The 24,321-nt window shown below is 42.3% G+C and overlaps 1 protein-coding gene across 1 annotated transcript in view; it reads left to right on the top strand.

Annotated features, from left to right (window-relative positions):
* The window catches only part of CCDC107 (coiled-coil domain containing 107), a gene marked incomplete in the record, with an annotated part of 750,510 nt that overhangs the window by 233,603 nt on the left and 492,586 nt on the right, over positions 1–24,321 (top strand). The window contains 1 exon segment of the mRNA XM_044059421.1: positions 4,409–4,611. Coding sequence (XP_043915356.1) covers positions 4,409–4,611 — 203 coding nt within the window.

Here is a 24,321-nt window from a genome sequence, read left to right as displayed (position 1 = left end):
TTTCTGGTAGATGCCTTGAATAGCAACCAGACCAATCTAGTAAGTTAAGCACAGACTCTCACTCTCCAACCAGAAAGGGTCAGGAATCAATGCACTCTTCTCCTACTCTTACCAGGATCAGTATATATGTGCAGCTTCCAAGCTGTCACCTATAATGCAGTTATTAGGCTTTCTGGTGATCAGCAGTTTCCAGGAAATAATGTCACTGTACTCCTTCTCTCACCAGAAGAAAACAGAAGCACTAATCCCAAGATGACTACTGAGAAGCAAAATGTGGGCTCTCCAATAACTGATGATCTTGCAATAGATGCTTAACGGTAAGATGAAAAATGGTGTATCCTAAACACTGCAGTGTGCACTAAGCAGTTAGATATGAAAATAAGTAACTTGTCTAAAAAGTTAAGTTTTAGTGGAGAGCCACTATTGTTTAAAAGCAAGATAGATTGAAAGGTGGTAGCCACGTTTGTATTCTGGTACTATGGAATACAATAGGATGGCCAATAAATGTAAATGGTTGAAGGGGAGTGATTTCACAAAATTATAATTTTGTGCTTACTCCCACCAGCCAGTAAAAACAGAGAGGAAATGAGGTATATGGTCAAATTAACATAAGGGGCAGGCAACTAGAAAGGCAGTGTTGTTTAAGAACATAACAGTAACAGGCTGGGAGGGTGGGAAAAATTTCTGTCTGACTCACAAGAGACAGACCTGTGGTCTCTCTTCAAGTTTTATTTTGCAGTTAAAAGCAGAGTAAAGTAAAACACAGTGTAAAGAAAACAAATTACAGTATACAAAATAGAAAAAGGCAGTAAAATAATACAAAATTCAAGAAATAAAAAGCAAGCTGTCGCAGATTCTGGGTGAGCCTTTCCAGTAAAGCTCTGAAATTTTTATTTTATCCCTTAAATAGACTGTTTAGTTCCTAGCTCCACCCCCCTCAGTTCACAGATGATTAACCTTAACTGACCTGTTCTAACTTATTTGTGACTCCTTAATTGACTTGTTCTAATTGCTGTCTGACTCACAAGAAACAGAGCTGTGGTCTCTGTTCAAGTTTTAATATACAGTTAATAGCAGAATACAAGTAAAACACGGTGTAAAGAAAGCAAATCACAGTATACAAAATAGAAAAAAGCAATAAAATAATACAAAATACAAGAAATAGAAAGCAAACTAACCTTTCCCTAACAGCAAACTGTCGCAGAGTCTGGGTGAGCCTTTCCAGTAATTTTTCATTTTTATTTATTTTTATTTTTATACAAACAAATTTGCTGACCATGATCTCCAGTTCAACCTTTTACACCATCAGGGGTCTAATAACAGGATAGAGTATGTGAGATCCGCATATCTTAAATACAGGATGTTTTTAATGGGTTAATTTGCATACATCCCATGAGCCTCTACTGCAAGAGTTTTTTAAGGAGTCACAAAGCGAAAACCTTAGCCTAGTTAGTTTTTACTTGTAGTTTTTACATATTGGTTTATCTGTGTGACTTGTTTTAGTTTATTAGGAGGGATTTTTACAGACACCCTTACTGTAATTGGCATCAGCTGGGTTAATGTAAGCCTGCAGTTTTAATTCCTCAGTCTAATAAGTATGCTTACTTAATTTCTGAACAATCTGCACAATAAAGGGGAATCTTATTTGAAGAAGAAGAACAACCAAGAGTCATTGTGTTGTTTTTATGATTATACAGGATAATCTTTTGCCCCATTTTGAAAAATAAAACTCTCTTAAAGGTCCATTTTAATTAAGCTCAGAGCTTGACCTGCTGGTTCGATTAACTTAAAGCTGTTCGGAAACAAGTCTAAATTCCATGTACCATTCTCAAAACTCCTCCAGGCAAACCAAAGAACTAATCAACAAGGTCACTAACTACTTCTACAGCCTTCTTTAGCAAGTCTTCTTTGGATGAGATCAACACTACACCAACTTGGTCTGTGGCACACACCAAATTAGATTTCTTGTCCAGATGTAAAGCATCTTTTGGGGCAACAGTTCTGAAAGATATTCTGTCATTATGCCATTCAGGTGTTATGATTAACTTGTGATTCTGATCCATAATACTGATCAGATGGACTGTTTGATAAGGATACAGAAGTTATGTACTTGCCATAATTCTAGATATTCTTCATCCTAATATATATGTAATACAGTATCTCTCACTTTCCTCCCCAAATTGTCATTATTCTGGGGACCTGGCAGATCTTCAGAAAGCTTCTATCATCTTTCTGCCACAGGCCAGTGCTTTGTTAGATGAGTGGCAAACCTGATCTGAGGAGAGTTGATAGACCAAGATCATAAGACAAATGTAATGTGAAATAGTGTAGGTTAACACCTGTAGCAGCCTATGCACAGCTTTCATTCCAGACCACCTTCTGAAAAGTAAACATAAAAAGCATAAGATAAACAAATGCAAATATTTTGTGAACAATGAAAGGTAGTAAAACTGTACAAATAGCAATATCAGTAAGAAATATTTTTCACAGAGATAAGTCAATTCATTCGTAGTCTTTCTGTAAATGCAATAATAAATTATAATGTACACAAAAGCAAAGTTTTATTTTTTGCCATACTTTCACAAGCAAATTGTTGTTTCTTAGAATTTGTACAACCTAGACATATATTGTTATAACATTTTTATTAATCAGACACAACCTTTTATATTACAAAAAATTCCTCAGTAAGTGCATCATTACTGGCATATTTACAGAAATATGAAACGTGCTTAATTTTATAATTATAAATAATGCTTGATATCACTCAAGATGTGCAATTTACTTGCACATTTCAGAGATAGTTTTCTTCAACAATGCAGGGTTTCACTTAATGTTATGTGACAGTTTCTAAATCACTAGCAGTATCTCTGGTATAGTGTGATATAAAAGGACACTGGCAATGAATATGGCTTATCACTTCATACTCAACAATACCATGTAGGGCCCTCTGATATGAAAATATGAATAAATGACAAACAGCGATTAATCTTACTGCTGCAGGACATGCTAGATTACCAGTCTTAGTGTAATTTTGTTAATAACTCCCCACCCTTTCTAATACTGCTTATTAGTTGGCAAGTCACTTAGTTAAAGAAGCCAGACCCAAAAATGTCTGGACACAGTAAGGAGCTATGGATTCGAACTGGAGGTATAATGAAAAGGAGTTATAGTCTTGAAGCACATTTAGTTGCTGTGGAAAATGGAATGTTTTAATTAGGCTGCACCTATATGGAATTTTTTCCCCTCTAACCAGCACTTGCAAGGAGTGTTGAAAGCATACTGTACTAGAGCAACCGCTGTGCTGGCTGGATATTTTAGAAATGTGTCAGTGGGTGACGTTGATGAGGCAACCACCTAATTTCTGTCCATACTTTCATCAGGTATTATAAACTGAAGTGTCTGTCAAGACAAGGAGAGGTTTTGCTGTAACATTTATCCAAGGAATGCTGGTTGGAGCATCCACCCATCCTTTGGATGTGAAGCTTGTTATTCTACCAGTATGCTTTTATTAAAGCAGACAATGGGTTATGTGTACATGCAGTAATAGTAGGTGCTTGACATTTCTGGCTGCTCTTCCCTTCATCCTTCTTTTTGATGTTCGCAGCTGTTGCCATCTTCAGGTTTATATTTTGTTGTATTTTCTGGTGTTCTGTTGTATCTGAATCAACATATGCTTTTATTTTGCAATGGAAGGTGATCATAGAGCCTGTTGAGGTTGTATGCAAAGGTTAAGACTAAAAGTAGCTGTGGAAAGGTACTTTTGCATGTGGCTGGTATTGCAGAAAAAAAACACATGGCAGGTGCTTGCTATACTAACCTGATTTATTGCAGGAAGTTCGGTGCAGTACATTGTACAAAGAATAGGCATCTTCTATGTATGCTGGCAGAAGCTGGGGATGTTAGCAGTGCTTTTTCTGTAAAATATTTTGTAATGTGGACCATGGGTGTTGGATCCAGCTGCTGTTTTTTTGTAATGCATATAAACTAATGCTGTCTTATCTTTGGGGCCATAACTCTAAAGTACTAAGTTCCTTCCCATCCCTGCAACCTGGCAGTTATGGGCATTTGAAGCTATCCATTAGCACTTAGATGGGGAACATTCTCACTGCTTGAAGAGATCTGTGACAGGTGAGTTCCTACTATCTAGACCTGTATCTATATGTTATTATCAAAAAGATGGGTTTGAGTGTTGTGATTGCCTCATGCAACTTTACTTACTCTGATACGTGTCATTTTTATGTTGTGGATTACTAATTTTGAGAGGTAAGGCCGTATATGTCTGTCACTGGTTTTGCAGATTTTTTAAAAATAATGTATGCCTTTCTTGCTTATGAGCAAAATCATGTTAAATTCAGTTATGAGAAACTGTTGTTATGTACTCTTTATTTCCATTTTTGTTTTCTTTTAGGTGGCCCTGAAAGAGGTCACCCTCTGAACCTGAACTCTGGAAATAATAAAGGCAAAGTAGTTAAAAATGTACATCAAGCGAAAGTGGCAGTGGAGCAGGAAATAAGGAATGAGAGGGCAAAAAATAGTAAAGGATTAGCTTTCACGCTTATGCCACTGTATGCTATAGGAGTTGCCGTTTTTGCAGCATATAAGTTTGTAAAGGTAAATTTGTTTCAGAACATTTGCATATCGTCTTTTACAGTAATTTGCATGCATTCATATGTAAGAAGTGTGACAGTAATGTTGTGTGGTTGTGAGACATTATATGATGGTGTAAATAGCCATATCTGAATTCTGGCCTCCAGTACAGAGATGACTATTATGAGCTTTGAAACAGAAAATGTGTTTAGGTGTACAGAACGAAACGGTAGAGTGCTACTTTGGGTAGTTTTTTTTTCTACATCAAAGCTTCTTTTTAAGTCCATTTAGGTTAATTGGTCCGATTGTCCTGCTTATGACTTGCTGGCATCCAAGAAGCTTCATTGCCATAAGCACATGTCAGTAGCTTTTGCTTTGTATTGTGATTTATTTTGAAAGAGGTAAATGCCTGACATGTTCTGATAGTTGAATAAATTCATTCCATAATCTTAGAAAGTGTTGCATCTCTCACATATTTTTACTATTGCTAACATTTATTTTTAGTTCTAGGTTCCTGTTCTGGTGGTGGTGTTGATCCTGCTATAGACTCTCAAGTAGAATAAGCTCTGCCATTTCTTTATAGAAGAGGTAGAGGTTACCTCTGAATGACATTGAAACAAAGACACACACACACACACACACACACACACGCGCGCGCGCGCTAATAATGGTTCTTAAAAGCTTTCCAGTTAGCTTGGTTTTTACAACCCTGTGTTTTTTTATGCTAAGGAACTATACTTTTTCGTGTGTTTTTTTATCCGGATGGCTTGTTACAAGGCTACATAATACAATTTTATATTCAGTAATAGGCCAGATCTTTGAAGTATAAAGTGGTACAGTGATCTCCTTGGAGTTATAGAACATTGCCATCATCATGATTTTCTAAACTTGATTACTATAGTGATGGTAATAGTGGTAGCAAGCAAAGCAGCATATAGCAGACATTTCTATCTCTAGCAACAGTCCCTAGGGTGTAGGATCCCTAGGTATTCCCAAGGAAGTTGTGGAAAATAATCTCTCCAGTGTGTGTCCCTGATCTGCTCTGGGGTCTCCTCTCAGTGGCTATGCCTGGTCCACCTCCCCTGGCAAACAGTCGAGGACCATCCTCAGAAGGTGGCCAGACTACTATAACTTAGTCTTCTCAATATAGAGGAGCACTGGCTGTACTCAGAAGCCCTTCTGCAGGGGGCATATTTGTTGCTCTGTCATTTCTGTTACCCAGAAATAAATATTTTTTTTATGCTGCCTTTTTGTCTGTCTCAAACCTAATGACTGTAAGTGAGGATGGAGACAAAATTTGACACATAAGTTAAAAGCTCTGTGTTTGACTCTGCTCCCTTTTTTCTGCCACATACTGGTACATTCCCTTTACTTCCACTAGTGAACAAGACCCTGAGATACATCAACTCCTGCACCTGAAGTAATTGCTTTTTCCCTCACATGAAGAAAACAGTGTAGAGTGATTAAATATAAGGCAGGCTACAGAATATGTGTTTATTGACATTTGTAGAGTGTCCTTTTTCAAAAATGTTGTTTTAGATTAGATTAAAAGACTGAACTATAATAGAATTTTACTTTAGTGGGATGTATAATTCTATAGATTGCTAAGGGGTGATCTATGCCTGGTTTAAAAGGCATCCACAAACCCCACGCTTGTGAATCTCCTACACATTCGTAAGTCGAAGAGTACCAGAAATGCAAGGTCTAGGGACCTGAATTTTGTCTGTGACAAACAGAACATGTTGGAGAGACAAATGCATGTCCCAGAGACTGCCCTTCATATGGAACAGGCTTCCCATCCATGTGAAGCTGAGTTAATCTGTTACCCATTTTAAGTGTAGGCTAGATCAGTGGTTGGGGAATAGGAAATTTACACTGGACCTGGCACCCATGTCCCTTATGGACAGATTTAACTTATAAATGCTAGGCTTAGAAAGGCCCCCAATGTTGTTAGCCTATTACCAGTATATGAATCTGTACAGCTAGAATGATCAATGTGGCTTTCTGATATGTAAAATGCTGTTGAAAATCCACACAATCTTATGAAAATAACAAACGCAAAGGAACCAAGTCCAAAATCCACTCCAAAGCACTTTTCGTTTCCCAAATTGAAACTTCATCAGAATTCTTCATCTGATGAAGTTTCTATTTGGGGAACAAAAAGTGCTTTAATAAAACTACTTTGGTGTGGATTTTGGACTTGGTTCCTTTGCGTTTGTTATTTTCATATGTAAAATGCTGTCCAGTGCATGTAGAAAACCCATTACATTCAAGCCCAGATACTTTATAATGCAGTGTGTTTTTAAGACTTTAGCAGTAATGTTGAGTGTTAACAATGATCCTTTTATACAAGTGCCAAATTTCCATAATAAAAGAGTTAATTTTTTTTGTATGGATTAAATTCTTATAATTGAAGATGTTACCAGAAGGTTGGGCTTTACTTACGTACCAGCAGTTTAACTCCTGCCCTACTACATATCTTACGGGAAACCACATGACAACTGCATTATTTGTTAATGTTTATCAAAGTCCTTCTTTATAACAGTCCATCTGTATAAAATGTAAGGGGTTCAGGCGCCTAGGCAGCGAGACATTTCTCTGTGGTACATTTGACTGGGGACACATGCCTGAAGTAACATTCAGCTGCAGAGAAATATGGCTGTTTGCAAATTCCCTGTGGGCAAACAGAAGCATACGCTGCCATGCCCACAAGTTCAGTAACCAAATGCACAGGGGGAAAACAATTGGTTCATTGGTAGGTACTAGACTATCGGCCCTGGGGCCTATACAAGCCCAGCCAAAAAGGTACCCTGGCTTTTGCCACCGAAGAAAATTATTTTCCTGTGCCACTGTCGAGCAGAGCCACAGAGGTGATCCCCAGAGTGAATTTCCTATTTCCCATCCAATAATCCAGATTTTTCTTGAGTGCTAATGAGAAGCTTTGTTTGATATAGATAGGTAGTTTATTCCAGAGTATGGGAAGTCTCTGGGACAGGAATCTATCCCTCCAGCATGTTCTGTTTATTGTGATGATAAGGTTTAGGTCCCTAGAGCGTGTAGCTCGGAGGGATTGGGATTTATTTAAGTGGAGCATGTCCAACAGCTCTGGGTTTGACATAGCTTTGTATGTTAGGCAGAGATCACCTCTGAGTAGGCGATATGCGATGGAGTAAAGCTGGAGTTTTTTGAGACGGTCTGCATAAGGCATCTGTTTGAGGCAGGTAATCCTCTTTGTGAGGTATTTCTGTGGCCTTTCCAGTTGTTGTAAATGTCTTGTGAGGTACATACCAAAAGGGGTGTTGTACTCCATAATGGGTCTAATGAGTGATGAGTAGAGGGGAACAATGACGTCTTTTTTCTGGATGAGAAACCTTTTGTGATGAGGTGTGCTACGTAGAAGGATTTCCTGACTACTGTGGCGATGTGATTATCAAAGGAGAGACTACTGTCCACCTGTGTGCCAAGGTCTCTTATCACACTTTCGGTGTTAAGTATACTACCGCCTATGTTTTCGTTCATGGGTACAGAGTTTTTACCAAAGGGGATGACAATGCACTTTTTGGCATTGAGCTTGAGGCCATGTCTTTGACACCAGGCATATGTCTCAGTGAGGCCCTTTTGTAGGATGTCCACATCGTTAGGAGTTTCGATTATAGCTCCTAGTTTGCAGTCATCTGTGAACTTCATTAGCCAAAGGCCTTCTATGTCAGCCTGTACTTCAGAGAATTAGATACCAAAGAGGAGAGGACCCAGGACTGAACCCTGTGGTACTCCACTTGTCACTGGTCTGAAGTCGGATTTGGAGTCTGCTACTTTCACAGTGTGGGTTCCGTCAGTAAGCCAGTGGGCAACCCATCTTGTGACATAGGGATTTATACCTAGTTTAGTGAGTTTATCTATAATTCCAGAGTGGGGGATGGTGTCGAAATCCCTGGCAAGATCTAGATAGGCTGTGAACCACCTTACCCTTGTCTACGGCTTTGGTGACTGCTTCAACCCGACCTGGGTGGGGTCCAGAGTTTGGAGTTTACCAATGTCTTTGTTTATAAGTTCTATGATGATACGTTCCATGGCCTTGCAGACCAGGCTCGTCAAGCTAATGGGGCGGTAGTTCCTGGGGTCTGTGGTTGCTCCTCCTTGTGGAGTGGGATAACCGTTGCTGTGTGCCATTCATCAGGCACAAAGCCTGAGGTGAGGCTATGATTGAACATGGTACTTAGGTGGGGTGCCAGTTTGTTCTGTAGTTCATGTAGAACGCAGCCTGGGATGTTGTCTGGTCCCATGGATGCTGCGTTCTTGGCTTTGGAGAGTGTGGTTTTTACCTGTGCAGCCGTGATCACAGGAACTTTGCATTCTTCCTGTATAGAGATAGGTTCAGTGCTAACTTTACCCCCCCCCCCTCACCCCCTAAAGAGCCCATCTGCCAGGATGTTGGCAATATCAGTTGGGTCAGTATATTTAGTGCCATTGTGCTGTAACTCAGAGCAGATGTGAGTGTTGCCATTGAGATTCTTGACATAGCTATAGAATGCTTTGTGGTTGTTTTTAGAATCGGTGCCGATTTTGTTTTCGTAACTAGCTTTGGAGGATTTTATCAGGGATCACAGCTTCTTACTGAGGCTGACCAGAGAGCTCCTCCACTCATGGGATTTTACTCTCTTTTGCAACAGTTTCTTCCTTCTGTTGTACAGTTTGTTTATGGCAGTGACAATGCCCATAGCCCCACAGGAACATGAGACAGTAGGCAATATGGCAGGCATCAGCAGCAGGCTGGACAGAGGGCATGTCAGTGGCAGTAAAAATGCAGTGCACAATGGGCAGTGCCTTTATAATTGGAGTGTGTGGACCACTACCCCCTTCACAGTGTCTAGGGAACATTACCTAAAACACGTACTTGAGCATAAATGTAACTGCAGTATCCTGCAGGATTTCCTCCATGCTGTAGCACACTTCTACATGTTGAAGTTACATAAGTATGTACTGTACACTGAGCAACACACTCATTACTTCTTCTGCCACCATTCATTTGGTTATTAAAGCTGTGAGCATGGCAGGGTGTGCTTCTCTTTGACCACAGGGAATTTGCAAACAGCCATATTTCTCTGCAGCTGAATGTCACTTCAGCCATGTGTCTCCAGTCAAATGTACCACAGGAAAATGTCTCGCTGGCTAGGTGCCTGAACCTGTGTTTGGGTTCAGGTGCCTAGGCAGCAAGACATTTCTCTGTGGTACATTTGACTGGGACACATGCCTGAAGTAACATTCAGCTGCAGAGAAATATGGCTGTTTGCAAATTCCCTGTGGGCAAACAGAAGTATACGCTGCCATGCCCACAAGTTCAGTAACCAAATGCACAGGGGGAAAACAATGCCCATAGTCCCCACAGGAACATGAGACAGTAGGCAATATGGCAGGCATCAGCAGCAGGCTGGACAGAGGGCATGTCAGTGGCAGTAAAAATGCAGTGCACAATGGGCAGTGCCTTTATAATTGGAGTGGGTGGACCACTGCCCCCTTCACAGTGTCTAGGGAACCTAAAACACATACTTGAGCATAAATGTGACTGCAGTATCCTGCAGGATTTCCTCCATGCTGTAGCACACTTCTACATGTTGAAGTTACATAAGTATGTACTGTACACTGAGCAACACACTCATTGCTTCTTCTGCCACCATTCATTTGGTTATTAAAGCTGTGAGCATGGCAGGGTGTGCTTCTCTTTGACCACAGGGAATTTGCAAACAGCCATATTTCTCTGCAGCTGAATGTCACTTCAGCCATGTGTCTCCAGTCAAATGTACCACAGGAAAATGTCTCGCTGGCTAGGTACCTGAACCCGTGTTTAATACTGTCTGACATCAGTCATCTTCAATTGACTGCCTGGATGATAGAGCCTTAATTTGTTTTAGACACCTGTTTACTGAAGATGTGCAGTAGGTACTAATGGAGGCAAGAAAGCCTTCTACTAGGAAGTCGTATATTAGAAAATGGAAAAGGTTTCCTATTTTTTGCCAATAACATAACCAGCAAACATTAAGGACTAGTTGTTCTCTGGTTTTACTGGATTTGTTTGAGTTAATTTCATATGACCTTTCTCATTCCTTTATCAAGGTTCATTTATCTGCCATTTTAGCATGTCTGCCCATGGATTCTCCTCTTTCAATGCATTCTGATGTCAAAATGTTCTTGAAAGTGGTTTTGCATTAGAGACTTCCAAGAAAATTGGTGCCCCCCCGGAACCTTAATTTTGTGTTAGAAGCTAACACTTGTTCCATTTCAATAACATGAAAAACAGTTTTACTTACCCTTCTTGCAAAGGACAGATGAACGTCTGAGTTGTAAGATGTTATGGAGAGTCAACTCTATCTCACTTTCTTTATATGGACAGGGTTTCTGTAAGAACTAATCCTTCTTTTATGCCTAAAGTGCTATACGAGTATACTTTAAGCCAAACTAACAATCTCACTGTTTTCTTTCCTGAACTTAAAAATGAGGGAGAAAGGACACTCCATATCTTGGATGTCCATAGACGACTCCGGTGCTATCTTGACTGAACTAAATTTTTTAGATCTTCGGATCAGTTGTTCATTTCTTGTGAAGATAAGAAGGGGCAATCTGTGACAAAACAGATTATTTCCATATGGTTGTTTAAGGCGATTACATTTAGTTATACTCACCATAACAAAACTATTCCAGACAGAGTCAAGGCCCACTCTTCTGAGGTCTTGGCCTCATCTATAGCTTTTTGGGAAGTGTTGGATTCTAGAAGTATTCTCGAAGCTGTTACTTGGTCCTCTGTACATACTTTTATAAAGCACCATATGTTTGATTGTTTCTTTAGGTCCCTATTAGGCTTTGCCAGGAAACTTTCTCCAAGGGATTCCTAGACTCTTCTCCTTCCACTTCCCAAATGTAGTTAGCTAAGGCAGTCTACCCATGTAACTAAGGCTACTGCAGCAGTGATCAGTATGTTGAATACAATACAGTTGTGTAAGTTGAACTTAAAATAACAATAGATGTTCAGATGATCATTGCTGCAGCAGCTGCTCCCTCCCTCCATCACCTTTGCTTTCTGGTGTGTTCTTTGCCAGGATGTGGACATTTATTATTTGTTGTTCCTAGCATTGTCATCGTAGGGCTCAGCCTCCTTCTCTGTGCTGGCAGGAAAGCTCTGAAGGCCTTCACTCCCAAATTTGTTTTTTAATCAGTTTAACTCAAGCTGCTTGACAGTTTGGACATGTGGAAGGTGCCCTGAAGCTCTTGGAAGCTTGCCTACTGTGATATCCTTTGCAGTGTATAACATAATATAGCCAAGGCTACTGCAGCAATGATAATTTAAACATCTACTGTTATAGTAAGTTCAACTTGTGCAACTGCACTTTCTTGTTGTTGGAAGTATAGTCTTCCTTGTGGGCTTCGAGTATTCAGTCAGCTAGGGCTTCTTCAAAGCTGATCAGATAAGTATCCCTTTGAGGAGTACTTTCTGTTTTATTAGTTTTTGTGAAGAAAAGTTTATCTCGTCTGTTAACAGTTATTGCTAGGGACTAGAGCTAGTATTTTTTGTGGTTGGCACTAAAAAAAATTTTAATTCAAAAATTAAAATTTTAGTCAGGAGGTAAAGCCGGCTTATCAAAGCCTTGTTATCTGCTTGTGACAGTAGGAACATGGACCTGGCTTCCAGCTTCTTGTTTCTTCCCTTTCCAGTCCACAAAAAAAAAAAAAAAATCTTGTATGGTAGGGTTTGATTTTCAAGATGTCTTCCTCTTCACCTTTAGTTGCTAATGAGCGACTCTGCTGTAGCCAGTTTGGATTACTACTATTGGACTACTCTTCCCTTTGTCGGTGTTGCTCCTCTGCAAAAAGGGGTAGGCACATCATCTGCTGGTGTTTGGCATCCTCTTCGAGCAAAAGAGAACTGCTGTTTTCAGCAGTTGGGGAGAGAGAAGATGTTCTTTCACAAAGTCACTGTGAGGAGCCCATTTCTCAGGAAAAGGAGAGTACTTGTAGTTCTTTCTAGATTGCCTTAAAGAAACGAATACTGGTCCTTCAAAAAGCTCTGAGGAGCTTGAATCCCAGGAAAAGAGAGTCTCCCAAGAAAAGGAAACATAAAATTAAGCATTTTTCTTTACATATGCTACCAAGAGTTGACAAGAAGGATTGGATGTATTTTTCAAAGGTTTGTTTAAAGTTTTTCAGTGCTTGCATTCTGAGTCTCTTACATCTAAAAAGAAAGAGATTTTTCTCTTTCACAGATTCTGATTCTTAATTTGAGGGAAAAGCATTAGATTTGGAATGTGTTTCAAGATGTTCATCATTAGATCGCTGCTGCAGTAACCTAAGTTATGCTTGTTATATCCCGCACAGGATGAAACGTCCAGCCAGCTTCCAAAGCTTTAAGGCACTTACCATGCTCTTGACCATTGATGGCTGGAGCAAACAAGGGAGGAAATTAATGGCCTGGTTGCCAAACCCCACAGAGTTTAGAGGATCAATGATGAGCTACTGTTTCTCAATTGCTGGACAGATAAGCAGGTCCATTTGGTGAAAAACCTTCCACAGTTACTTTTTTTGTGAAAACAGTTCAGTTGTTATTACTAGCACTTGGACAAAAGAACTGTTTAATTTTTGCTAGGTGTATTATCTTTTGGGACTGTCATGAAACTGTGGTTTTATTTTACTGTTTTTACTGTAGACTTCTTTTTTAAGTAAATTTGTTTCTTCTTTTTATGGAGAATAATTTGATAAATGACTTTTAGGGTCTAGGGCAATTGTAATTTGTTCTTGTGACTATGTATTTTTACAAAAATACTTTCTTTTAACCAACAATTGCTGACATTGCTTACCGCATTCCAGGCTTCTTTCTCAGATTAACCATGGTACAGCTTACAGGTTCCTCTGTTTTTCCTTCTCAGTACACACACAAAAAAAAGAAAGTTATAAGACAGCCTTTGCCAGTAGAGCAGTCAGCTTCCTTGCCTCAACCACTGATGGGTGAACCTTTAGTGGCCATTTCAGGTTCCTCAGACTACTCATCCTTTTCTCCATTTTCTGTGGTGTAGCCCCTTCATCCACCATGGACCAGAGATTAGACACATTGTCTTTGTCTGCTGGAATATCCCCTGCAAGTACTATGAGAGAACCAATTTTGTCATTCTTGGAGGAAAGAGCAGGGAATGCTTCTCAGCTGACCAAATTAGGATAGCTTTTGTCACGGTGTAATGTCCTTGATAGGAGTCGGTCTGCTTTTATGGATCTTCTTTGTAAAAAGAAACAGAAAGCTAAACATGTATCTTCCCATGTTTCCCTTACCTTGGACATGGAAGATTTATTGAGCTTAGTTCAGTGTTTAGTACAGGATGTTCTTCGTGTTTCACTGTTACAGTCATTACATTTGGGGTAATCTGTTGGCAGGTTGCCCTCAGTCGGCCTGATTAACAAAGTCTCGGGTCCTGCATCGGTTGCTGTCCCTTCTTCCATGACGTCAGGTTGTCAGGGGTATAAAACATGCAGTCGATGCCATTACATCAGTCTTTCTTGCCGTGTGGTGCCTGAAGCAGAAGCTGTTCGCAAGTGCCGGTTGGCCGACTCCTGAAATTTTCGTTTTCGAGTTTCAGAACTGAAGTCTTCAACTTTAAGCTAAGTACCCCGTTGGGGAAACTTTTTCTTGCTTCTTACCAATGTCGGTAGAAGTTAATAATTGCATTACTTGTGGAAAGCAATTACCTCCTAAAGATTTTCATTTGTACTGTATTCCTTGCCTAGGCCCTGACCACAATGTACCTTGCTGTCGGTTTTGTGCTTTATTTAATCAGCGCACTATCCGTCGTCGGTATATTTTTACCTCTAAATATTTCGGTTCTCGGTTTAATTATCCAGAAATGTTGGTTAGCCATCTGACTACCGGGATTCCAGAACTGCCGACGATGCTTCTCCTAAGCCAGTCGCCATTTCACTGGTACTCAGTGAGGCGCTTTCGCAGCCCCTAATACCCGCTACTTCTGATTCACAGGCCTCTACTGAGACCCATTCGGAGTCCGGTATGCCACGAGATACTTCAACTATGGAACCTGCGGATGTCTCTACCTTGGATGGGTCCAGAGCCGCTGTGCAGGCACCGGCTTCTGAGGGTGTATTCAGGCCTACAGACTTGCATATTAAATCGATTCTGCCTTCATTACTAAGGCCTAAATCTCGATCCATGTCTAAAAAAATGACGCCCAGGCCACATGCTCAGGGCCCTATGCCTAAAAAACAAATGATAAAAATGGCGGAGGATTTAATAACTCTAATCAGGGGTAGTCAACCCCCCCCCCCCTCTAAGAGGCCTAGGGCTGAGCTTGATTATGAATCTTCTGATGAGGATTCTGTTTCTTCTGACTGTTCTGATGACCTGGATTTGTCCATACCTACTTATGAGGATTCTGATGCAGAGGATTCCATTCCCTCTGCTTCCCCTCCTGAGGATTTTTCTTTTGGGGAAACTTTACATACTTTAAGGGAGCATTTCCACTGGGAAAGCCAGGAATTTTCTGATTCAAAAAAGAGGTTTAGGGATTTCCTTCTTTTACCTCAGCATAGGCCTTTGGCTATATCTCCTGTACTAGACATTGTTGATGATGTGTTCTTGGAATCCAGTTTGACCCCTGATTCCCTGCCTCCAGCTCCTAGTAAACCTGACAGATACTACAGGGTTCCTGAGTCCCACAAGTTCCTTTTCAAAAATCCTGTTGCAGATCCAGAGACTATTTCTCAGGGGCCCAAGGGCATTAAGGCTTCTACTGCTGAAAATCCTACCCCTTCTGGTAGAGACTCCAGGGCGCTGGATAGATGGGGTAAAAAGGTTTATACTTCTGCAACCTTGGCAATCCGAGCTTTAAACTGCCAATTGCATATGTTAAAATATCAACAGCATATTATTGGACTGCTTAAACAGAAAATGATGTTGATTCCTGACTCTGTGGAAAATAAAGATTTACAGGATTTAATGCATTCTGCTGAACAAGTTGGAAAACATATTTTGCAATGTGGTTTTGACTCTTTAGAGGCCTCTTGCAGGGCTGCCGTTACTGGGTCTGTGCTTAGAAGGCATGCTTGGCTTAAGGAGCAATCTTTGCCTGATCATGTTAAAGCTAAATTGTTGGATGCTCCTTTAAATCAGGACCGCCTATTTGGCAACAAGGTTGAAGAAGTTCTTAAAAAGATGGAAGATAAAGCTAAATCTATGCAAACTGTTAAAGATTTTTTACAAGTGCAACCTCCAGGATTTAGTAGGCACTGGCCTACTAAGAATTGGTCCTTTCCAGTCCCTTCCAGGTCCTCTCAAGCCAAACCCCAGACACAACAAAAACCCTAGGTTTCAGTCCCAGGGGACTCTCAGAACTAAGCAGTGGGGGGCATCCACTTCCAACTCTGGAAATAACAAGACAACCCCCTATGGTAAACAGTCTCAATGACTTCCTTTTAAAATTCCCAAGCACTTATCTTTTGACTGCTCCTTTGGGGGGAAAAGATTTCTCTTCATGCAAAGAACTGGGAAATCATAATCCAAAACAAATGGGTTTTAAATATAGTGTCCCAGGGATACAGATTTTATTTCCACACATTGCTAACACCAAACGGGTGGCCAGATCTGCCCCCAAATCAGTGGGCAGAGGATCAAAAACAAGTACTTTCCCTCTTAAATATGGGGGCTATTCAACTGGTACCAGAAGAGGAAACGGGACAAGGTTTCTACTCCAGGCTTTTTCTGGTACCCAGAAAAGACAAATCATGGCATCCAATCCTGGACCTGTCTACTCTAAACACCTTTCTGGAGATTCCAAAATTCAAGATGCTGACTCTTCACCAATTACTTCCTATGCTAGGCAAAGACGCCTAGTTGGCAACACTAGATTTAAGAGAAGCATACCTGCACATCCCAATCAGGGAATCTTGCAGAAGATACCTATGCTTCAAAGCAGGCTACTCGCATTATCAGTTCTCTGCACTGCCCTTTGACTTGTCTACTGCGCCCAGGGTATTCACAAAGTGCCTGGCTCCATTTATTGCATTTTGCAGGCAAAGAAATATTCAAATATATCCATACCTGGACGATTGTCTAATTCAGGCAGAAAACCAGGGCATACTTTTAAATCGTTTGGTGTTTGGTAAAAAGGGTTCTAACTTGTCTGGGGTACACCATAAACTAAAAGAAATCACAACTGGTACCCTGTCAACAAATTACATTCCTGGCTGCAAGCTTGAATACAACTGCCCAGGTGGCTTTCCTCACGCCAGAAAAGCAAATTCATTTGATAACCTACTTCAAACAAGTGGCCACAAAAACCCTGCTATCTGCAAGACAAATACTGCAAGCCTTGGGATTTATGATCTCCTGCATTCTTCTAATTCCGTATGCAAGACTGCATATGAGGAAACTACAGTGGTATCTAAAAAGTCTATGGAGTCAACATTATCACAGCCTGGAAACAATGACTCCAATCATACCTTACCTATGCCTGGAGTTCTTTTGGTGGGCAGAGGCCTGCCACCAAAACAAGGGACTACCATTCACACTACCCCCTGCCACCCAAGCCCTAACTACAGATGCATCAGACTATGCATGGGGGGCTCACCTGGCAGGGAAGTGCATTCAGGGCAAATGGAACCCAAATCAAATGCACTTACATATCAATCAAAAATAAATGTTAGCTGTACAGAATGCTCTGACAGCCTTCAAGGACTACATTCTTCCAGGACAACTAATGGTAAAGACGGACAACATCACGGTTATGTGGTACCTAAACAAGCAAGGGGGTACACATTCCTACCCCCTCTGCAGACTAGCCATGGCATTGTGGAACACAGCCGTGAGCTACCAAGTGCACCTGCATGCTCAATTCCTGCCAGGAAAATTGAATACACTGGCAGACGGACTAAGCAGAAACCTCATGGACCCACATGAGTGGAAACTGGAACCAAGGATTTTCAACATGTTGATAGATCTATTTGCCTCCCTCCAGAACTATCAATTGGACAAGTTTTGCACAAGGACTCCCCACAAACAAGCCTGGAAAGTGGATGCTATGTCCTTCAGCTGGAAAAACCTATCAGTCTACGCCTTCCCCCTGCTGCCTCTGCTCTCCAAAGTTCTACTAAAAGTCAAACAGGACAAACCAAGAATGATCTTGATTGCTCCAGACTGGCCGCACCAACACTGGTATCCCCTCCTTTACAGTGTGTATCAATTATCTCCATGGCACATGCCTCAGACCCCTTCCCTGCTGTCTCAGTAGGAGAACCAAATTCTGCACCCTCAGCTTCCAGAGTTGAACCTTGCAGCCTGGCTAATCACTTAAATTCATCAGCAAACCTGTGATGGATGTCATCTTGGAGGCAAAGAGACCTATTACTAGAAAATGTTATGCTGACAAACGGAAAAGATTCTGTGCCTAGTACCATTCTCAAATGATGAGCACAGCAGCGCCTAATTTACCTCAGATTTTGCAATATTTAACTGAGATGCTTCACAAGGGCCTGTCTTTTTCCTCCATTAAAATCCACGCCTCATCTATTTCAGCTCACTATAACACAGAACCTCCCCTCTTCTCTCATCCTGTGCTCAAGCAGTATCTCAGAGGGGCAAAAAACTTGAGACCACCCAGGAGAGATCCAACCCCTGCCTGAGACCTTAATTTTGTTGTGGAGAAACTCACTCTACCTCCTTTTGAGCCAGCTGCTACTGCAGACTTAAAATTTCTTTCTTGGAAAACAGCCTTCCTTTTAGCAATCACTTCAGCTAGAAGGATATCTGAATTACAGGCCCTTATGGCAGTGGAGCCTTTCATCATCTTTCATGCGGACAGGTTATCGCTCAGGACCAATCCATCCTTCATGCCCAAGGTGGTATCCAGTGTGGCTCTTAATCAGTCCATTCATTTGCCAACCTTCTTTCCCAGTCCACAGAACAAAGGGGAACAGATTCTGCATTCCTTGGATGTGCACAGACAACTTAGATTCTACTTCGACAAGACTAAATCTCGAAGAAAATCTGAACAACTGCTGGTAGCATTTGCTGCAGGGGCAGAAGGGAAGGCTATTTCAAAGCAAACCATTTCTAAATGGATAAGCCATTGCATTAATTTCTGCTATAAACACCATGGAAAACTTATTCCCCAGGGGATCAGATCTTATTATTCCCCAGGGGATCAGATCTTACTCCACAAGGGCTGCATCTACTTCTGCAGCCTTTCTCAGAGGTGTTCCTACCATGGACATTCTAGAATCTGCTACCTGGAGCTCTGTACATACTTTCACCAACCATTATCATTTACCAATTTTCTCTAAATCCAGAGCTGGCTTTGCCACTGCTGTCTTGCTGGGCCTTATAGCTGGCCCTAATGCTATCTAAACTCCTCCTCCCAACCATAGCTTTGGGAATCTTCCCAAATGTAATGACTGCAACAGTGAAACATGAAGAACATAGTACAGTTGTGTACACTTACCATAAATGTAGATGTTCAAGTGTATTCACTGTTGCAGTCCTGGTTACCCTCCCTCCAGCCCCCTAACTTTTTCTGGCTATACCCCTACTTTCCTTTACTTTGCTTAAAAGTCTTTTTGGTGTATTTGCTTTTGGTTGGAGGTATACTTTTGTGTTTTTATGTTTATTTGCTCCCCATTATGGGGGGCACCTGACATCTGGGGCAAGAAAAAACTGATGTAATGGCGTCAGCTGCATGTTTTATACCCCTGACGACTTGATGTCATGGAAGAAGGGACAGCAACCGACGCAGGACCCAAGACTTTGTTAATCAGGCCGACGGAGGGCAACCTGCCAGCAGATTACCCCAAATGTAATGACTGCAACAGTGAATACACTTGAACATCTACATTTATGGTAAGTGTACACAACTGTACTTTCTTAACCCTTATAGGTTCATAGGTAGGTACTAGGCTATCGGCCCAAGGGCCTACGCAAGCCTAGCCAACAAGGTTCCCTGGCTTACGCCACCCAAGAAAGTTGTTTTCCTGTGCCACTGTCGAGCACAGACACAGAAGTGATCCCCGGGGTGCATTTCCTATTTCCCATCCACTCATCAAGATTTTTCTTGAAGAGTGCTAATGAAGAACTTTGCTTGACATAGATGGGTAGCCTGTTCCAGAGTAGGGGAAGTCTCTGGGATAGGAATCTATCCCTCCAGCATGTCCTGTTTATTGTGGTGACTAGGTCCCTAGAGCATGTAGCTCGGAGGGATTGAGATTTCTGTAGGTGTAGCATGTCCAACAGCTCTGGGTTTGACATAGCTTTATATGTTAAGCAGAGATCACCTCTGAGTAGGCGATATGCTACAGAGTAAAGCTGGAGGTTTTTGAGGCGGTCAGTGTAGGGCATTTGTTTGAGTCCAGTAATCCTCTTTGTGAGGTACTTCTGTGGCCTTTCCAGCTGCTGCAGATGTCTTGTGAGGTACATTCCAAAAGGGGCGTTGTACTCTATAATGGGTCTAATGAGTGATGAGTAGAGGGTAACGATGACCTCTTTTTTTTCCTGGATGAGAACCCTTTTATGATGAGGTGTGCCACGTAGAAGGACTTCCTGACTACTGTGGCGATGTGACTATCAAAGGAGAGACTACTGTCCACCTGGGTCCCAAGGTCTCTTATCACTCATTCAGTGTTAAGTAGATTGCTGCCTATGTGGTAGTTCATAGGTACAGAGTTTTTACCAAAGGGGATGACACTGCACTTTTTGGCATTGAGCTTGAGGCCATGGTTCTGACACCAGGCATCTGTCTCAGAGAGGCCTTTTTGTAGGATGTTCACATAATTTGGGGACTTGACTATGGCTCCTAGTTTGCAGTCATGTGCGAACTTAGTTAGCCAGAGGCCTTCTGTGTTAGCCTGTACTTCAGAGAAGTAGATACCAAACAGGAGCGGTCCCAGGACGTAACCCTGTGGTATTCCACTTGTCACTGGTTTGAGGTCAGATTTGGAGTCTGCAACTTTTACAGTGTGGGTTCTGTCAGTGAGCCAGTTGGCAACCCATCTTGTGACGTAGGGATTTATGCCTAGTTTATTGAGTTTAGCTATAATTCCAGAATTGGGGGATGGTGTTGAAAGCCTTGGCGAGGTCAAGATAGGATGTGTGAACCACTTTACCCTCATCTATGGCTTTGGTGACTGCCTCAAAGAAGTTGATCAGGTTCAGGAGGCATGATCTGCCTTTCACAAACCTGAACTGGGTGGGATCCAGAGTTTGGAGGTTACCAATGTCTTTGTTTATGAGTTCCATGATGATACGTTCCATGGCTTTGCAGACCAGGCTCGTCAGGCTAATAGGTCTATAGTTCTGTAGTTATCATTATAGTTCCTTTGGTAGGAGGAAAAGAAATTCACCTATTTCTGAAGATTCCCACTTTGTTGAAGAGTGAATGGATTTGGAGAGAACAGCTTGTGTTATTTCTTCTCAGACTACAGATTCTGATTCTTAGGACAGTACTTCTGTTTTCCCTCTGAAAAAATGTTTCTTTGTTGAAACCATTTCTAGAATGAATTAGTGTGTTCATTAGGAACAAAATCCCATTCTAGTTTCTCTGATAAAATGTTATGATGTTGCAAATTAAATTTCTCCTACTGCTATCCCTTTTATAATGACAGCTTTGGAGGCATTTTTTATTGCAGCCTGTAGCATGCCAGACAGCTAGCCTTCAGCCCCTAAAAAGGCAGATACATTTTATAAGATTCAACAGTTTTTACAAGTATTTATTTTCTAAACCCAGTCCAGACCCTGCAGTGATTTCCTTGTCAACTCCTTCTGCCGCTAAACATTTAATAAATGCTAATCCCACCACCACTGACAGAGTTGTATTTTGTAACAAAACAGTCAGTACCAGAATTAACCGTTCTCAAGACTTAAACCCTGCCTGTGATATAAATAGCACCTGCTGGAGAGACAAGTATGTATCCCAGAGATTACCCTGTCTGTGGAACAGGCTCCCCATCCATGTGAAGCAGAGTTCCTCTCTAACCCAACTCACGTGCAACCTGGACAACTGGATGGGGATCAGGAAATTCATCCCTGGTTTGCCACCTATGTCTCTAATGGACACAGGCAGTCTGTAAATTGTTCATCTCCCAGGCCCTAGCTTGTAAATGTTCCATCTTCCTAGCCCCTGCTTACACTTGTCAGAGATTTGGGATGCATGGCTAGACTGAAAAAAGCCCTTGTGGTTGTTAGCCAAGTAAACACCTATGAACACCTTTATTGAATTATCACTTAAAAAGGCAAAAGTACATTTATGTAAAAAAAAAAAAAAAAAGAAAGCATATTAATGTATTCCTAGTTGCAAGCATTATACATCACATATATTATTTCTGCATAATTATCAAACAATGTTAAGTTGTCATTCTCGCCTTCATTCTTGCTGGATGGGTTCGGAGCCGATCATCGGCTCCGACTCGGCCTATACTATAGCTCGAGAGCTATTTTTACCGGCTCGAGGCAGCCCTATATCCCACAATACCATGCGCTAACTCCCCAGATCTCGTTTGCCGCTTCGCTGCGAGGTTGCCTTTTTTACCGGCTCAGGTCAGTAAAGGATTTTTCAACAAGTTTCTAATTTTTTGAGGTAGTTTATTAGGTTATTTTCCCTACTTTTGTTCCCTATCGATATTATACTTAATAGTGTTTGTTTCGTAAGCCCTACCCACCCCTGTAGTTAACTTTTATAATCAGGCCTACAGGCTTTAGTTTTTCTGTTTACTCACCTCTGTGTGTGTGTGTGTTGTTGTTTTAGTCAGCCCCCTCATCTCCCCCTTGCGTGTAAGTGAGTGAGTGTGTGTGCTGATTGAGTGACTGTCTTAGGGCAATGTCCAAAGGCGTTAAGGTCTCGGGATTCAAGAAGTGTGACTCGTGCTGTCAGAAAATGTCTCTGACAGACTGTCGCACTTCTTGTGTCTATTGCTTGGGGCCTTTACACCTGCAGGACTCTTGTTCCGTTTGTCACGGATTTAGTTCGAGTCCTGCAGGAAAGGCGTAACAAGCTTATTCTAAGGGGCTTGTTAAAGCCTGATGACTCCCCATCCAAGTCTGGCTCAGGGAAGTCATCAAAAACCGCCAAACCCTCGGCTCCAGTTTCTGAGCCGAGGACTGGTGTTGTCGAGATGGCTCCGAGGCGAGCAAAGTGGGTTCCGCTTCGAAACCACTCTAGATCCCCTTCTTTAGAGTCCGTCAGATCGGCTCTGAGGTCCCCCCTTCTATCGGAGCGGAGTCATAGGACTCATCGAGGTCTTCCAGGCTCTCCGATCACGACATCGAGAGGGTCGTCAGTAGACTCATAAAATCTCAGACGCTGGCCCAAATGCTTCAGAGCCCATCTCACCAGACTGTGGCTCCTTCGATACAGTTATCCATTCCTCCTCCGACTCATCTCTCGAGTTCGGAGCCGGAGTTCGTCAGAACCATGACCTTCCCCATGTCGGAGCTGATACCCCCTCCTTCAGCTTCGGTGTCGTCGGCTCCGACCTCTTCATTGGTTCCGTCCATGGAGAGGTCCGGGCGCCGGTACTCCATTGTCGGCTCTGAGGGGGCGAGTGGCATCGGACCCTTGTCCGACCCCGCTCTCCCTCTCGGAGCTTTGGCTCTGGTTAGTTCGGCCCCGACATCATTCTCGGAGCCTTCTCTGTCGGTTCCGGGGGCGGTTCCGGCCTCTTCGGAGCCAGGGCTACCTTTGGTGTCTGATGAGGGAGCCTTCGAGGTGATGAGGAGTGTGCTGGACCCAGTGTCCACTCCAAGGTTAAGTTCTGCGGCCCCTCCCTCTGTAGTGCCTGTTACGGTCTCTGGCCACCCTCCTATACCCGACAGCAGAGATCCAAAGCGTAAGCTACCCACTTTGGGTGTCTCCACCTCTTCCGAGGGTTCCCCTGAAGTTTCAGGGGAACCCCCTAGGAAAAGAAAGTGCAAGAGCAAGCACATAGACTCCCCCGAGTCTGTCACGTCGGACACCGACTTGGATGAGTCAGAGGGTTCCCCCAGATCCCCCTCTGAGGATGTCTCCTTTTCAGACATCCTGGAGATCCTAAGACAGAGGGGAAATTGGTCCACTCTCAAACCTTCTGAGGCGAGCGGTTTACCTTGGCCTTTGGATCTCGCCCTTCCACCTCCTGGGTGTCTCCCCCTTTCGACCCACTAATGGAGGTAGTGGCTAGAAAGGCGTGGGCAGCTCCTGATTCAATGGAACCTACCCCTAGGAGGCCTTCTAAATTTATTTCTGCACCAGATGACAAATCCTTTCTCACCAAAGGTGTTTCAGTTGATGCTATGGTGGTAGCAGCAGCCACTAAGAAGGAATTAGCTGATCCTTCTGTACCTGTTCATCCTTCTAACAAAGAGTCCAGGACCAGGGACAGGTACGGCAAGCGGACCTTTGCTTCAGCGACATTTTCTATGCGATCACTGAACTATTTATGTCATTTCACCCGCCTTCAAAGAGACTTGCTCACAGAGCTGGGTGAAACGGTACAGGATCCTTCTGCTGCGGGGTTTAAGGACAAAATAAACTCTCAGCTGGCTACCCTGAACTCCATTGTTAACTCCTCCATGCGGCTAATCTCTTATGCAGCCGTTGGTGCGAGTAGGGCCGCTGGCATAGGCGTTGCATTGAGACGCCACTCTTGGATGCGACTCTGTAACTTTGCCGACCCCTTCAAGGCGTCCTTCACCAACACCCCCTTTGACGGTTTGGAATTGTTTGGGCT

This window comes from Protopterus annectens, chromosome 1.part2 (genome assembly GCF_019279795.1).
Source record: "Protopterus annectens isolate FY-2018-M chromosome 1.part2, PAN1.0, whole genome shotgun sequence".
NCBI lineage: Eukaryota > Metazoa > Chordata > Ceratodontiformes > Protopteridae > Protopterus > Protopterus annectens.
The sequence above is the reverse complement of the archived record's forward strand: the minus strand, read 5'-3'. Positions and strand labels throughout refer to the sequence as shown.